The sequence below is a fragment of the Mastomys coucha genome, unplaced genomic scaffold (assembly GCF_008632895.1).
Source record: "Mastomys coucha isolate ucsf_1 unplaced genomic scaffold, UCSF_Mcou_1 pScaffold21, whole genome shotgun sequence".
Taxonomy (NCBI): domain Eukaryota; kingdom Metazoa; phylum Chordata; class Mammalia; order Rodentia; family Muridae; genus Mastomys; species Mastomys coucha.
In genome coordinates, this window is record NW_022196904.1 from 26,063,560 (window position 1) to 26,080,221 (window position 16,662).

At 48.6% G+C, this 16,662-nt stretch overlaps 1 protein-coding gene and 1 non-coding gene across 2 annotated transcripts in view; one reads left to right on the forward strand and one right to left on the reverse strand.

The window, feature by feature from the left end:
• Pepd (peptidase D) overlaps positions 1–16,662 on the forward strand; it is a 135,066-nt gene that overhangs the window by 20,965 nt on the left and 97,439 nt on the right. The window contains exons 5-6 of the mRNA XM_031386186.1: positions 7,730–7,777; positions 10,705–10,766. Coding sequence (XP_031242046.1) covers positions 7,730–7,777; positions 10,705–10,766 — 110 coding nt within the window. The remainder of the gene's footprint in view (positions 1–7,729; positions 7,778–10,704; positions 10,767–16,662) is intronic.
• On the reverse strand, positions 9,085–9,216 carry LOC116104347. Its single transcript, XR_004123852.1, has one exon. It is a non-coding gene; the product is annotated as a small nucleolar RNA SNORA17 (small nucleolar RNA).

Consider the following 16,662-nt stretch of genomic DNA (forward strand, 5'->3'; position numbering starts at 1 on the left):
GGCACCATGGCTGCATTGCCCTAGATAGAGCTTGAAAGTGCACACATGCTAAGAGCTGGGGCTGTCAAGCTTTGGAAGCAGCTTAGATGCCTGTCAGTGGATGAATGGAGAAAAGAAATGTGCTGTATGTCCACAGTGCACTGTTATTCATTCATGAAGTCATTTTCAGGAGGATGGATGGCACTGGGGATCTTCATGTGACTGGAAAGCAGCCAAATGTCCCGAGTTTGCCCTCATATGTAGTTGAGATAAACCTGCCCATATGCCTGTCTGCCTGTGTGCAGGGTGAAAGCAGAGGCACTGTTTGGAAGTGGGAGGGGAGGAGGGCGGGGAAGAGGGAGACAAGAAAGGAGAATGGAGAGTAAGATCAGAGGCCTGTGAGGTCACACGTGAATACCTCATATTGAAGCACAATCTTATGCTGTGAATGTACACTAATAATTTCTTTAGAGAGACCTCGATGAAGAAGAAGAGGCAGTGGCAGGAGAGAAGACCTTTGAGGCCCAGAACTGGGGTTGCAGGGTAGAGGTGGTCATAAGATCCATCCAGTGGAGATCAGGCAAAAGCCTGTCCCTCTGGGCAGGACACAGCTCTGTTGGGGTAACAGCACCAGGTGAAGAAGCAGGTTTTGAAGGACCTTGGCCAAATGCATTGTACTGTGAGGAACCTGCCTGTCTCTGCTCAGTGTTTTGTGCCTGGCACACTGGCTCTGGGATAGACAACTCTCCTTGACCTGGGGCAGACCAGCTTCAGCCTCATCCTGTACAGAGCAGCATGGTCCTACCTTAAGTTCTGTAGCCTGGAGTGCTACACCCCCTCCTCCTGCCACTCTTTATCATCCCCATCCATCCAGGCCTTGCACTGGTCCACCCTGGTGCTCTCGGGATAGCTTGTGAACATCGGCTGGCTTCTGCTCTGCATCGATTGTTGTCCCGTCTCCATCCTGAGAACCTGATTGTTTGCCTTGCCACGTCTCTCCTGCATTCTCCGTCCTACTCCCAGAGATGCACAGGGTATCAGAGGTGTTTACGTCCAGGGCTCCACCTAACAGCACAGGGTGTAGGCCAGCATAGGAAGTGAGTTCATGAATGAGGCTAGTGAAGCAAAGTAGAACCCTTTCAGGTTCCCAGGAAAACCTCAGTGAAGGCAAATATTCACATATCTGTACCTGAGTCTATGTACTTTCTGCCCTCTTGGACCTTGAGGAGGTAGATAGTGTACTATCTTTTTCTGAAAGGTTTAAAATAGTCATTAGTGTGTGTGTTTAAAAGATATAATTTATAATTTAGGTAATTTATGTGTACATGTCTGCGTGTATGTGCATGTGCATGCAGTACCTATGGAGGCCAGAAGAGGGCATCAGATTTCCTGGAGTTGTGAGTTATAGGGGGTTGTGAGCTGACCATTGTGGGTACTGGGAACTGTACTCTAGTCCTCTGAAAGAGCAGCAAGTGTAGTTAACCATGGAACCGTCTCTCCAGCCCCATAGTGTATGTATATCGTAGAGCAGAATTAGCTTTGTTGTTACATTTTATATATGTGCACTATGCACTTTGATCGGAAGTCCATGTTTGTCCTGCCCAACGCTGACCCTCTTCTCCTCATGTAGTTCCCCTTCTACTTTCTGCAAACGAGAGAGGAAACACCATGTTTATCTTTCTGAGTCTGGCTTAGCCAGATGATCACTGCTGGAGATGACACACTCTCTCATTCCTTATGTGCCCAGGTAATACCCCATTGTGTATGCATAACACACCTTTATTCTCCATTTGGCTATTGATGGGCACTAGGCCAGCTGCACATCACTGGTGTGAATTTACCAAAGTAAATGTGTGTATACAAGCATCACTGCAGTCAACTGGTTTTGCTTCTTTTGGCTATATACCTAGGACGGGGTAGCAGGCTCATACATAATTAGGTGAAGACTTTCATACTGATTTCCATGTTGGATGCACTCATTTAAAGTCCTACTTATAGTATATAAGGTCTCTTTTCCCATACATTGGGAAGCAGTTTTTGATGGATCCTTATGTCATGTGGCTTCTAGTTTTTTTTTTTTTTTTTTTTTGGTTTTTCGAGACAGGGTTTCTCTGTATAGCCCTGGCTGTCCTGGAACTCACTCTGTAGACCAGGCTGGCCTCGAACTCAGAAATCCGCCTGCCTCTGCCTCCCAAGTGCTGGGATTAAAGGCGTGCGCCACCACCACCACCGGGTGGCTTCTGGTTTTTAAGAGAGACTGAATGTTTGTTTGCGTGCTCCTCCTAATGAGGCTATTTGCTACATTGTATCTCTAAGCATTAGAGGAGGTCTGCTCATCCTTCACCCTGACTTTGGTCCAGATGCTGTCCCTTGGCAGATATATCTCCGCTACCCTCACACCCTATAACGTGCATCTCAATGTCATTGCTCTTTTGGGCCTTGACCTTGGGATCTCCCATCATCAGACCCGGAGAGAGAGCTAGGACAGGCTGTTTCAGGGTTGTGAGATTCCTGCGTTTGGCTGAGTACAATCCCTCTCTGGGCTGCAACCTCAAGAGTTGTAGTGACTGGTGGGAGGGGAGACTTCAGCTCCCATTTACACTGTGATTTCTTGGGAAAGGAAGGAACCTTCCAGATGCAGGACAGAAGAGGAAGAGGAAGGAAGTATCCAGGCAGGAAGTCCTTAGTGAAGGTGTAGACGGGCAGCTTGCTCTTAACCTTTGAAGGCTGAATGTTAAATGAAGGCATCAATAGAGGTCAAAGGGCAGAGCCTCTTTAGGGTTCAGGAGTACTCTGTAGGAGCACTATAATCATTACTATCATTGATCAGGTCTGTTGGTCAATGTTTTTATTTCTCTGAGGGCCTTGGCCGTGCCAGGCAGTACCACTGAACCATACGCCAGCTTTAACTACCGTTCTAGGTAGGACAGGTGCTTCACTCTGGGGTTGGCTGCTTGTAATCCCTCCCACCCTGTCCTACAGTGAACTGCAGATCCAACCCTATGTATAGATAAGGCGGTCAAGACTGAGAAGCAGAAGGCCTCATCTATGGCCCCACAGCTGGGGTGTGGCAGTATTGCAGCAACTCAAAGGTGCTCAGTCCTGTCTAGCCTTGGCCATCCTTGCCCGTCTTTATAAACTGCACAGCTAGTTGCAGGTGCGTGTTTGCTCTGAAGGAGAGTGGGAGTGGCCCAGGGCAAAGCTGATCCCTTGATGTCTTATGTGCATATATGTGTAAAATGCATGCAAGAAGCCCTGAGTTCAATGCCCAGAACCAAATTAATGAAGCATAGTGGTGCGTGCCTGTAATCCTAGCTGGTAAGAGGTGGAGGAAGGAGGCTCAGAAGGTCAAGATCATCCTCGGCTACGTGAGACCTTGTCTCAAAAAATGCAGATGTTAGAGATGACAGGCCTGGTTCCCTTCCTCCTCCTCCTCCTCCTCCTCCTCCTCCTCTTCCTCCTCTTCCTCCTCACAGACAAGCCAGAGCTTAATTACTGGGAAGGGGTCACTCAGGGGACCCCTGGGAGGGGGCTGCCCACAACATTGCTGTGTACACTTGGTGTAGAAGCTAGTGTCTAACTAGGAGCTGGCAGGGTGGAGGATGCTTTTTTGTACTTGCTTTATGGCAGATGTTTGAAGGTCGTGGGGTCAGTTAGGCAGGCAGAATGTAAGAGAAACAGCCACAGCTGCCCCAGGATAGATGCTGCCTGCTTCTTAAACTGGGGGCGGGGGGTGCTTCAGGAAGAGGGTTCTGTGATGGGACCAAGGTTGCTGCCTTGCTCTGAAGGGGCTGTATACTCTGATTGCCCAGGAATAGTCAGACAGCCATATTGTTGGTGCTATTTTGATTTTAAAAGCAGATTCAAAAATTTAAGGGCATTTCAGGCCACTGGTGTGGTGCGCTGGTGTTTTGGGAAACTGCCATGAATAATGGCTTGTTTTCAAGAGTTTCAGTGCTGGTAGGGCAGAGCCCTGCACACTGGGACCACATGGGCTTTTCTCAGCAACACAGTTGAAGCATGCCTAATTCCTTTGTTAGGAGTGACTCACTGACTTGGTCAGAGTCCTGGTTAGGAGCCTGTGTAAAGTTCCCTTGGGCAGCTTCCCGATTGTCCCCAGGGCCGGATCTGGGCTCACAGGGCTCTGATAATCCTTCTGCTGCCTGTCCACCTAGTCAAAGCTGCCTGGGAGATGAATGCTGGCTATGACCTGCAGCAAGACAGGAACATTTAACAGCCCCACTAGGGAGAGCCGATGGGTCCCCGTGGCATTCGCTCCTGAAAAGTAGGCCTGGGGTTGTTAAAGCTGTGCTGTCTAGTCCTAGGGCTACATTCAGAACCAGCGACACAAAACCGCATCTTGTTCCCTTAATTTTTGAGGCACAGCCTCCAATTGGTGTGCTGATGAGTGTAGCACTAATGGGTCTCCACGGGGAAGGCAGATGGAGCTGCTGGGCTGGGAGAGGTTCTGCAGCTATAGAGGTAACCAGGGCCCACTCAAGCAGCTGTGATCAATAAAAGATGCTACTCTGCCAGGACTCACCGACGCCTGGCCGGCTCTATCCAGCCTCCATGCATCTGAGCGTCAGACTTGCAGTGAGGGGGCCTTCTCCTCCATTATTCCTAACCAGCATGTCCAGAGAGTCATTGTGAAGAGAAAAACCATCAGCCTGCACATTTGTTATCCAGCTCCTCTCTCCTAAGGACAATAGCAGATACAATCCCCAAGTGCCTCCTCGCTCTCTGATTCTGCCGCTGTAATTGACGGCATCGGTGTGTGCTGATGAATGTAGACCCTTCATGTCAACGAAACAACACACCCAGGGCCTGACACACTCCGCTCTGTTGGTTTTAATGAGCCTCTCTCCCCTCCAGGAGGGGCAGGCTGGGCAGGCTGGGCAGGCAGGAGGTTTGTGAAACACAGAGTGGCTGAGTGAGGGAAGGGGAGAGGCTGCTCCAAGGAGCTGGTGCCTCAGCCCAGTTGGCTAGACGGTGGTTGGTATAGAATACTGGCCTTTGACTCCATATTCAACTAGGTCACTTAATTTTTTTATTTTATTTTATTATTACCCCTCTTTCCCTTTGTTCTTACCTTCCTTTTAAGGAAGGGTCCTGGGGACTCAGTACTGGCCCTGAGCTTATGATCCTCCCACCACTGCCTTCTAAGATCTGGGAAAATAGGCACATACAATGCCCGCTCATTTAATTTTTTTTTAAAGTAAACTCTTTTTTTCCTTGGGAATCTAGGGTCTCACTGTATATTCCAAATTGACCTTAAACGCACAATTCTTCTGCCTCAGCTTCCTAGATGCTGGGATTATAGATGTGAGGCACTACACTGTATCAGGAAATAAACCCTTAATGTATAAATATATAAAAAACTATGTATATCAGGATGCTCACACAGCATTATTTATAATAATTCATCATTAGAAATAATTTACATGTCTAGCAGAGGGAAAGATCAAGTAAATGATGCATAGTCCATTAAGACTTTTCTATAAGTACACGTTAAAACTGGGCTTTGTTATTTCTTTTTAAAGGTATGTGCGTGTGCGTGCGCGTGCGCGTGCGCGTGTGCGTGTGCGTGTGTGTGTGTGTGTGTGTGTGTGTGTGTGTGTGTGTGTGTGTGTTTGCATGCTCATGGAGGCCATAAGAGGGTGTTTATGCCCTGGGAGTTGGAATTATAGGTAAGGCAACTGTCTTAGTCAGGGTTTCTATTCCTGCACAAACATTATGACCAAGAAGCAAGTTGAGGAGGAAAGGGTTTATTCAGCTGTTTATCACCAAAGGAAGTCAGGACTGGAACTCAAGCAAGTCAGGAAGCAGGAGCTGATGCAGAGGCCATGAAGGGATGTTTCTTACTGGCTTGCTTCCTCTGGCTTGCTCAGCCTGCTCTCTTATAGAACCCAAGACTTCCAGCCCAGGGATGGCACCACCCATAAGGGGCCCTACCCCCTTGATCACTAATTGAGAAAATGCCCCACAGCTGGATCTCATGGAGGCACTTCCCCAACTGAAGCTCCCTTCTCTGTGATAACTCCAGACTGTGTCAAGTTGGTACACAAAACCAGCCAGTACAGCAACTGATAGGGTTTTAGAGACCAACTTGGATCTTCCAGAAGAGCAGTCAGAGCTCTTAGTCCTCATGCCGTCTCTTCTGTCCTAGCTTTGCTATTTCTTAACTGTGCATTCAGGCAGGCTCTGTAGCCCTTACACAAGCTGTTTCATCTGTGAGTCCTGGACATTTGTAGCAGAGCCTTTATGGGTGGTTAAATGAAGGTGATGTGTGTAAGATGACTGACGCAGGCCGTAATCAAAGACTTATTGAACGTTTACCATCCTCAGCAGTAGTGACTGCTAAAAATTACGTGTTTGAAGAATATTTAATGACAGGAAATAAGCGAAGCATGTAATTTCATATGATCCAAATGTCATTACAGTTCTCTGTTTCTGTGCACAGAGCCGAACTGTCTCTAGGGATGGGATGGCAGGTGCATTTTCCCTTTTGTAGCTTCCAGTGTGTCCCAGCTTTTCTCCAGAAACCTTTTAGTATTGAAAAGTGTGTATATACTACATCAAAACCTATCAAAATATCCACCTTAAATGCGTGCGCTGTCGAGTGTCTCAGCAACAGCTCAGCCAGTCTGTTGGAATAGCCCACCTTCCTCTTCTGTGTTGAGAGTATCACAGCATGACAGACAGTCAGCGGAGGACCACATTGCTCCCAGCAAGGTGGTCAGCACCCTGGGGTGCAGGTTTCTTAGCTGGTGTATGACGGGTGCTTTGTCAGTGGATGGATGACAGCTGGCTAGGGGTGGGTAGAGAAGGGAGTGACTGAATCTACTTGCAGGGCTGGGCTGGGGTTCAGACCCAAATAGGATGTGATGGACTAGTCAAGATGGTGGGAAGATGATCCAGCTATGGGTGAGAGTGAGTAGAGGTGTGAGCAGGTAAGCCTATGTCTGCTCACGCAAGATCCTGGAGAGGAAGCATTCAGCTTGGCCGAAGGGGCCAGGGTGGAAGCCAGTGAGTGGAGTTGAGGAGAGCTAACTCCCTTCAGTTTAGCCCAGGAGATCAGCATGGGGTAGGGAGGGTGTCATCTACTCCGAAGATGAGCAGCTGTCTGATAGGACCAGATCTTTCAGGAAAAGCAGGAAACCCACCCACAGGTGCTGGCCTTGGGGAGTGGGCAGGTCTGGCTCTTTGGAGCCAGGGATCTTTGTGGTTGGTGCCTGGAAGCAGATCACATGGTGAGGAGGGTGCTGGGTTTATACCCTCTACTGTTTTCACAGCTATAGGGCTTCCTGGAATCCTTCCACATCTCTGAGCCTGTTTCCTCATCTTAAGGTCAGACTAGCAGTGGTGTCTCCTGTCTTGAGGACCTGCTTCCTGGATGAGCACTGTAATCATCAGGTCATGATTGTGTATCATCTCCATTCTACTTCTCTGTCGGTTGGACTAGTCACTTGATGCTGTGACTGACATCTGACAGAACTTGAGAAAGGAAAAGCTTCAGTCCACAGCGGGTGCGGTGTGATGGCAGGAGCTTGTGGTGGAGCACAGGGGCTCCATCACAGCAGACTGGGAGCGAGGCAGAGATCAGGGGCTGCCAGACCCTACCTCCTAAAGTATTTGTAGCCTTCAAAATAGTGCTACAACCTGGCCACTTCACACAGCACTCTGTCTGAGACATTTCAGATTCAAACCAGAACACTGCTCTAAAGTGGGTTTCCATTTTGATTTTCAGATTGCCAGTGTCCTGACCTCACGGAGCCCCTCTGTCCTCCTCACTTTGGTAAGTGGCTGGTCTCCAGGAGCCATGCACTTCTTGGCATTGCTGTGCAGTGGGGGTATGAGGATTAAGAGACTGAAAAGAAGCTAGGCACAGAGGTATGCAGGCTTGGGATGCTGAGGCAGGAGAATGGGAGTTAGAGGCCAGCCTGAGCTACGTAAGTGAACACAAAAGAGAAGCTGAGAACTGGTCACCTGTGATCAGTAGGGACACCTGTTTTGTGCTCATGGCTGACTGTGGGATGTGCTGTGTCTGGTCTTGTGGCCACAGTGGCCAAGGTGCCACCAGCAGTCCTTGGCTTAAGACCAGCCTTGAACATAGAACTGTGTCCATCTCCAGCTCTTAGCGTTTCAGGTATAGATTGTCACTCTTCTCATCTGAATGCCCTATGATAATACAATTTGGAAATCAGACTCTTAACACTCTTGCCTGGGGTGAGGCAGGGCTGGGCTGATGCCTTGCCCTCAGGGCTGGTGCTGTCTGTCTATCTGTCTGTCTCTTTGTATCTCTGTCTCTCTGTCTCTATCTCTCTCTGTTTCTTATATCTCTGTATCTCTCTCTCTCTCCCTCTCTCTCTCTCTCTCTCTCTTTCTCTCTCTCTCTCTCTCTCTCTCACACACACACACACACACACACCTTCATCCTTCCAGAATGGCCCTTTTCTCCTTTGTTACTGATTTACACAGGACTAGCCCTCCTCCCACATGTTCTCTTTGCTGTGCTGCTTCTGTGGCTAAGCAGGTGGGTACATTCAGAACTGGCCTGGTATTTTTTTAATTGGTTCTTTGTGAATTTCACATCATGCACCCTAATCCAATTCATCTTCCCCTCCTCTCATACCCTCCTCCATCCTTAGGGTATAGCCGAGAGCAAGGATGTCCACTTTTGGTGGTAACAGACCCCTGCTGCTAAAGGGCCACAGACCTAGATGTGGCCCCAGTGGCCACACAGGCTAGGACTCCACCATGGTCCCAGGTGGCATCACCGGCTACTCACATCAAGCTGTTCCTCACTACCCTCGAGTCTCCAGTTCTGCCTCCCTTCATTGTGCCCTCACCCCTCTGTTTCTCTTCCTCTTCCATCTCTCCACCACTTCCTTGCTCCTTTTAGTGGCACCTGGGGTCTCTGAGTGTCCGGGGTTGTCTCAGGAGTGATCTTAAGCATGCTATGACCACTGGTGCATTATGGCTTAGGGCAGAGGGCATCTCAGGCCTGTGCTGCACTGTACTGGTGGTCACTTCAGGCTAGCACCCTGTCCGGGCTCCATGGTGCTGGTCTGGTGGTCATCTGAGGCTCACTTTTTTTCAGGGAATGTTAAGCTGTTAATCATTCAGATGTTCATAGGTTAGGACACTGAATGTAGGCATAGCCTCTCTCCTCTCTGCCACCTACTGGTGCCCATGTGACACAGCAGCCACACCTGCAGTGCCTCTAGGGACAGGCTGGCTCAGCGGGTTTTATCTAGGATCTACGTTGGACAGGGAGCAGCCTGCGATTCTTGAGAAAGCGGTGGCTGCTCAGAGTGTCTTCCCTCGCTGAGGTGGCTCTCTTTTCTCTGAACCCCTCGTTTAATCTCAGTGTCTGACGGATGGAGGCCGAGGCTGGAGTTGTCCCTGGGTATCCATGGAGGCTTGGTTTCCAGACCTCTGGGGATCCCAACACTACAGATTCAGGAGTTCCTTTTATTACATCAACCCATGCACACCCTCCCATATCCAGCAAACCATCTGCAGGTTACCTGTAACACTTCAGTGCTAAGTGCCTGTCTTTAGGGTTTCTGTTGCTGTGATAAATACCATGACCTAAAGCTACCTGGGGAGGAAAGGGTTTATTTTACCTTATACCTTGTAGTCCATCATCCAGGGAAGTCAGAGTAGAACTCAAGGAAGACAAAGACTTGGCACTGATGCAGCAGCTGTGAAGACGTGCTGCTTACTAGCTTGCTCTGCACGGCTTGCTCAGCCTGCTTTCTTATGACATATGGAAACACTTGCGTAGGGATGGCCCCACTCACAATGGGCTGGACCTTTCCACATTAATCGTAATGAAGAAAATGCCCTACAGGTTTACCTACAGGTTAGTCTGGTGGGAGCATTTTCACTACCATGGTCCCCTCCTCTCAGATGACTCTAACTTGTGTCAAGTTGGCACGATACTACTTCCCTGTGTATAAATCATACACTGTCTTTTTTGAGAGATGATAAGAAAAAAAAAATTCGCAGCTGTCAGTGTTTATTGGTTTTGGGATTTTGTTGTTGTTTTCTTTTTTTTTCAAATATTTTGGTTCTGTGATTGTTGGTTCTGTAGTATGGAGAGCAGGCTACATTGCCTATGGACCTCACACTAGTGACAGTGTATGTGTATGATAAAAGATAAAGGGACCTGGAGAGCACAGACAGGCTGGGGAGAGAGTGTGTCTGTGTATGCGTTGGGGAAGGTGTCTCAGGTTCTTGATTTTCTTGCCCAGCCCCTGCCTGGGCCTGAGTGTTTATGTAGTGTGAGCAGAGCACTCCAACCCATCCAGACCCACCCCCTGCTGTGTACCTGGGGTGCTCTGACCCATGCAGACCCACCCCCTGCTGTGTACCTGGGGTGCTCTGACCCATCCAGACCCACCCCCTGCTGTGTACCTGGGGTGCTCTGACCCATCCAGGCTAGAAGTGGTGATTTCCCCTTCCTCAGTCTCCCCAATGCTAGAATTACAAGCATGTGCTTGAATCTCTCTGCTTTTCACATTGCACTAGGGGGAAAAAAAAACCCTGTCTTTGTTCTGGGGACCAGCTTGGCGCTACCTGGGGCAAGGGCATGCTGGGCTGTGGTTCCATTTGAGTCTGCCTGAAAGAGGCAGACCCTCCTAGGCAGACCCTCCTAGGGATGCTTGTGGCCCTTGTGTGACACACCTGTTCTCACACCTCCTCTTCTCTCCACAGCGTGGTGTCAATACAGACAGTGGCAGCGTCTGCAGGGAGGCCTCCTTCGAGGGCATTAGCAAGTGAGTGTGCCCTCCACCCACTCCTACCTTCGCCAGCTGATCTTTCCCAGGCTGGCCACACAAGCCATGAATTATGGGAGGGTGCTGAGGATAGGTTGGATCAAGCGGTGTAGTGAAATCTTTTGTGAGAGACCAGTTCTTTTACTTTTCCTTTACTTTTCCTTTTACTTTTCTTTTACTGTTTTCCTTAAACACCCTTCTTTTTGGGCTCCCTCTCTGAAGAGCCCTGGGGCCCTGGCCACTGTGCAACATGAGTAGCTGTTTTCTTTGTTTGTTTTTTGTTGCTTTTAACATTGGCTGATTGACTGTGTGTATATGTGGCGGTGAGTGTACATGCCATGGTGTGTGTGGAGGTCAGAGACAACCTTTGGGGGCTGGTTCTATTCTCTCCTTCCACTGTGTAGATCGTGGGAATGGAACTGATGTTGGCAGACTTGATGGCAGAGCAAGTTTACATTGTTCATGTAGCCAGCCTTGTTTTTCATTTTCTATTTAGCCCAGGCTGTCTTAGGAATGGCCTTTGCATTGGCTAGTTTCTCTGAGATCAGTTTTTTTTTTTTATCAACCCCAACACCTCTCCCCCACCCTCTACTGTGCTCCCCCTCTGCCCCCAGGTCCTGGCCCAGCCCAGTTCTCAGGAACTTGCATCTCCATTAGCCTAGTCTTTTACTTGCGATCTAGTTAAGATCAGGGTTGAGCCTCTTAATCCCTACTCAGGAAACAGGTCCCCTCTCTGGGCAGGAGGGTGATAGGTCTGTCTCCTTGTCATGCATACCCCCAGAGAGCACTGCTTGCTAGCTGTGGCCTGGCCAAGCTGTGTCTTGGGAGGTCTGGGCTGTAGTGATTGAGCTGTCACAGATGGGTCCAAGCCAGCAAAGAGCCCTCAACTGTGCTCCTGCACCTGAGCCGCTGCAGTGACCTCCCAACCACAGGTTCTCTGTAGGCACTTTGTCCTCTGTTGTCTTTCTGTAGACCAAGGTGGTACCGGAAGAGGCTCCTTATAATTATGTATGAGTCTGAGCCCCAGGAGGGAGGGAATTCGTGTATGTGCGATGGAAGGGTGATTAGAAAGGATTATGAGCTCATGAATATGTATCATTTCTCCAGTGATAAGAGCTGTGGGGGTAGGGAGCCGGGGTATCTAGTTTGGTTTGTTCCTGGCACAAACTGCTGCATGCTCTTGGGATTTTGCCCCAAGCAGCCTGCTGGTGGCCAGCGCAGCTTGCTGAAATACTGCTTGCTAAGTCTGTGTTCCTCTCCCAGCTCCCCAGCACTGCAAGGTGCCTGTGCCCCAACACCCTCTTTACCTTTCCCCACCTATCTCATCTGCAACCTCTGCATGGACTTCAGCCATGTGGACGTGGGTGCCTTGGAGGGTACCTCACTGACCAGCTCTGTGACTTTGGTCACCACAACTAACGCTACACTGGGAAGGTTTATTGAGAAAGGCCATCATGGTCACTGGGAACCAGAAGTGGAGGCCTCATCCTACCTCATTGAGAGGACTCAACTCAGGTTATGAATTCTAACCTTGCTCTCCTCTGAACAGATCCCAGCCTCTGCCTCTGGCTCCTCCCCTGAGTCTTTTCAGGCCTTCTAGGGACCTCAATGAGCTTGTACGGTGCAGTTCTCCACCCAGTTTACATCTTGGGACTTGTCTGTCTTGTTTTGTTTGTGAGACACGACCTTGCTCTATAGCCTAGGCAGGCCTGGAACTCACAAGTCTCCCATTGCAGGTATGCACCAACATGTCCTGTGTGGAGCCCTTTTCGTGAGACCCAGGGACTGTCTTTTCCACAGTTTCCACTCGTGGGATGCATATATATACATATATATACACACATGTATATATATACACATATATACATATATACACACACACACATACACACACACATATATATGGTGGAGGACTGCTAGGGTGTTCCCCAGGCCCACAGCAGCTGAGCTGGGTTGGGGGCCAGCTCTCCATGCTTGGTGTAGGCCGGCTTTGTTTCTGCACCCATGTGATAGCTTGGAATGTTTGACCTGTATATGGGACCCATATTCCCTCTCTGGCCTAAGGTTGGTTTGTCGCTTACTCTTTCCTCTTCTCTGGGCCTCACCTCTCACTTTGTGTAATTTTATGGTGCTCCTTCCTATTGTAGAACAAGATCCTTTGTCAGGTATCCTCTACCCTACGTTCTATGAGCATTCACTTGGGGTTCTGGCCATTGGCTCGAGTGCCCTAAGTTCCTCCCTGTTAAAAGCCATGTCTGTGTTCTTAGACTCTGGGCTGTAAGCACCTTAGGACTCAGTGCCAAGCCGTGGAGAAACCTTGTCTGCCATAAGGGCCACCGTGACACAGGACTGCACTTACCTGCCTGCCGAGAGTCTCCAGCTGGCTGCTGGATAATAATAGCCTTTTCCTAAGCAAGAGGAATCTTTCTGTTGTCCTAGTTTCCCGTGTGTAACTGATCTGTCCCCAGTCACCTCTTGCTGCCTAGATGAAGCTCCACATTCCTGGGAGTTTTGCTTTTGACCCCTTTAAATGTCTCTGGAATGCCTCCATCTTGGATCTCTTTTCTACCTAGACTGATACATAGATTTGGCCATCTCTGTGTGGCTTGAGAGCCTCCCGGGCTGCCTTTTCTTGGCCTGCATAAAGGAGGGGCTGGCAGTGGCCTCAGTAGTCTACCCATTCCAGACCCTCTGAGCTGTGGTCCAGGCAGGTAGTTGGTTAGTGACTTTCACTTCAGAATGTGGCTTCATGGCATTACCTATTTAGTGTACTGCCCCATAGGTGTGGAGCCTTAGCCTCAGACCAGAGCCAGGCCTCCTGAGGCCCACTGCAGGGTGTGCACCAGGTCAGAGAGTGCTGGGGACAGTAAAGGAACAGAGGGTAGAGGGAGGCGGAGGTGAGGGAGGTGGTAGTCATGTCAGAGGTCAGAGAGATCTTGCTGGAGCCACAGGCCACTGGGCTTCCAAGAGGCTATGGCTTCTGATTTACTTGGTGATATCTGTGTTGAGTGAGGAATCTGGCCCAGCCCATGGAGCCATGTTAGGCCCTGTTGTATCAGACACAAGTTTCAGGGGACATTTAGAAGAAAGCTTCTCTGTAGACTTTGGTAGGTATGTGGTAGATGGGAACTGGGGTCAGGTTCTCATTGCCAGGCTCTGCCGTGGATGCAAGGACTGCTCCATAGGCTGGAGCTGGGAGAGGCAGAGATAGGGAGAGCAGACCTGCAGGGAAGAGCACTTGAGACCTGTCTTCTGGACTCCAAGCACCCAGGACCCCTCGAAAACCTGGCTCTAGCAGCCTGTGACCAAGCTAGATGCCATGCATCTTTGTCAGTGCCTGAGGAAATAGATGCTAGGGCAGAGTTTCCTGAAATAGGGAAGCTGACTGACCATGAAGGCTCTATGGAATGGGCATGTGGCCTAAGCTGAGAGCCACCCATCCGTCAGAGTTGAGAGAGGTAGTGGGGATGCTTCCCTGGTATGAGGCCATCACCCTTCCAGATATGCAGAACCTTTGCGCATGAATTCTAGGTGGAGACAGCCAATTACAGAGTTCGCCGTTTCATGCCGTCATCTGAGAGAGAAATATGGTCCTTATTTCACATCAGCTGGCTATTGAGAACAAGCATATTTCTTATCTTTTGGCATTTAGTTAAATTGCCTTGCATATTTGAAGACAATTGGTTACAAATTAATTCCATTTAAATAAGCAGTTAAATATGAAATGCTGAATTTGGGACTTGCTAATGCAAGGATATTAATATTCAATGATGTGAATTTTAAAACCTAGGAAGTTAGAGGGACATTATTAAAACTTGACAATTTACAGCAAAATGCCAATTTGTGGTTTGGGGACCATGACTTTTGGGTAGCGGTTAACTTGCATATCAAGTTAATATTTAGGATTGAGCTTCAAATTATGGCCCATGGAAATCTCCATGAAGGGAGAACCTTCCCCAACGCCCTGTTAGGAAGTGTGCATGTGTGTGTGTGTGTGTGTGTGTGTGTGTGTGTGTGTGTGTGTATGTGTGTGTTGGGGGGATCCTTTAGTGGATTAGAAACTCCAGGCCTGGGATATGGGGTAAGAGAGGCCTGGCTCAGAGGCTAGGCCAGCCCTGTTAACCCTTCCATTCTCCACTGTCCACTCCTAGGGTGTCCTCTCGCCCCCACAGGACATGGTAGTGCTTTGTTGTTTTTGTATACTGAACATCCTCTCATCAGAGAAAGTGCTACTAGCACCTCGGCCACAGTGTAGAATGTCATCACTTAAACCCATCCACATAGTTTTTGGGACTCTTCTGTGTGTCTGAGTGTGTTTCTCTGTCTGGAATTCCATGTGTCTCTGTGTGTATGCCTTGGTCTATATGTGTCATTTGTGTCTGTGTCCATGTTTATGTGGTTGTGGGTCTTTCTATATGTATGTGTGTTGTCTGTCTGGATGTGTGTACATGTCTGGATGACACTGTGCCTCGTAAGCGCATGTGCTGTAATGTCTTTTGGTGTCTGGGCAAGTAGAATAATCCTTCCTTTGTAGTTTTGATTTTTACCATCTCACTCACAGCCAACCACAATCTGAAAGTATTACATAGAAAATTCTAGAAATATGTAATTCATAAGGAACCCAATATGTAATTCATAAGGAACCAGGCATTCAAGGTAGAACACCCTTTGAAGGCTTTTCTGTCCTAGCAGAGGAGTCCCTGGAAACTATACAGCGAGGTGACAGAGAGGAGAGGCCCAGGCAAAGGAGGCTCCCGGACAGACATGGGAGGGGATGGGAATGTGAGACACAGGCCAAGCACTCCGAAGCACACGTCCCACCGCTGAGCTCTGCTCTCAGCCCTCACTTACACCCTGCAGTTTTGAGATGGGTCTCACTTTGTAGTCCAGGCTTGTCCTCTTACAGCAGCCCCCTGCATGGCTGACGCTGCATGCATTACTGTGATTGGCCAGTTCATGACTTCATGCTGTTCTGCAATGCAGGATCCCATCCTGTATCATTTACTGAAGTCAGGAACTATCCGTGGTACATATGACACTCACCCATTAGTTTCTCAGTAGTTGTCTCTGTTATCAAATCATCATGTGGTATCCCAGTACTTGTGTTCAGATAGCCTTTATTTTACTTAATCATTAATTTTTCAAAGCACAAGGCTAGTGATGCAATTTTATTTTAGCATGCTGTAATTGTTCTAGTTTATTATTACTAGCTTCCTACTGTGCCTAATTTATAAATTAAATTTTACCATAGCTATTCATGCTTGGGGAGAGAACCATGGTATACCCAATGTTCAGTACTATCTATGTTCTTAGGCACCCACTGGGGGTCTAGGAATGTGTCCTTCCTAGGACATAGGTGACCTCTGGCCATTTGTGTGTGTCTCTGGTGTCTCTTATGTGCATGCCTGTATATTTTCTGTCTAGTCTGCACTTCTATGCTTATAGTTGCTTTGTGTGTGTGTTTCTGCAGCTGTGTCTATATGTCATCTTATTAACCTTGTTTCACCTTGCTGCTTCTGCATGTATGTGTGTGTGACTGTATACATGTGTATGTATATGTTGTATGAAATGAGCTGCAGCCAGCTGTTAAGTAGCTTGGCCAGTGCTTTCTCTAAGGCCATAGTGACAGTTGACAAGATGGGAGAGTCTTGCTTTATGTGAACTGCTGCTCTGGTCTTTGTTCTGAGCCACATCAGCTGTCTGTAATATCTTTGATACACCATAGGTAGGACTTTGATTCTTTTGTTCTTAGACTTGTTCATTTTTATTTTATGTCTATGAATGTTTGTTTGCATGTATGTCTATGTACCATATGCAAGCAGTGCCCTCAGAGACCAGAAGAAAGCCCTGGATCTCAAGCACAAATGATTGTGTGTTCATAGGTGCTGGGCACTGA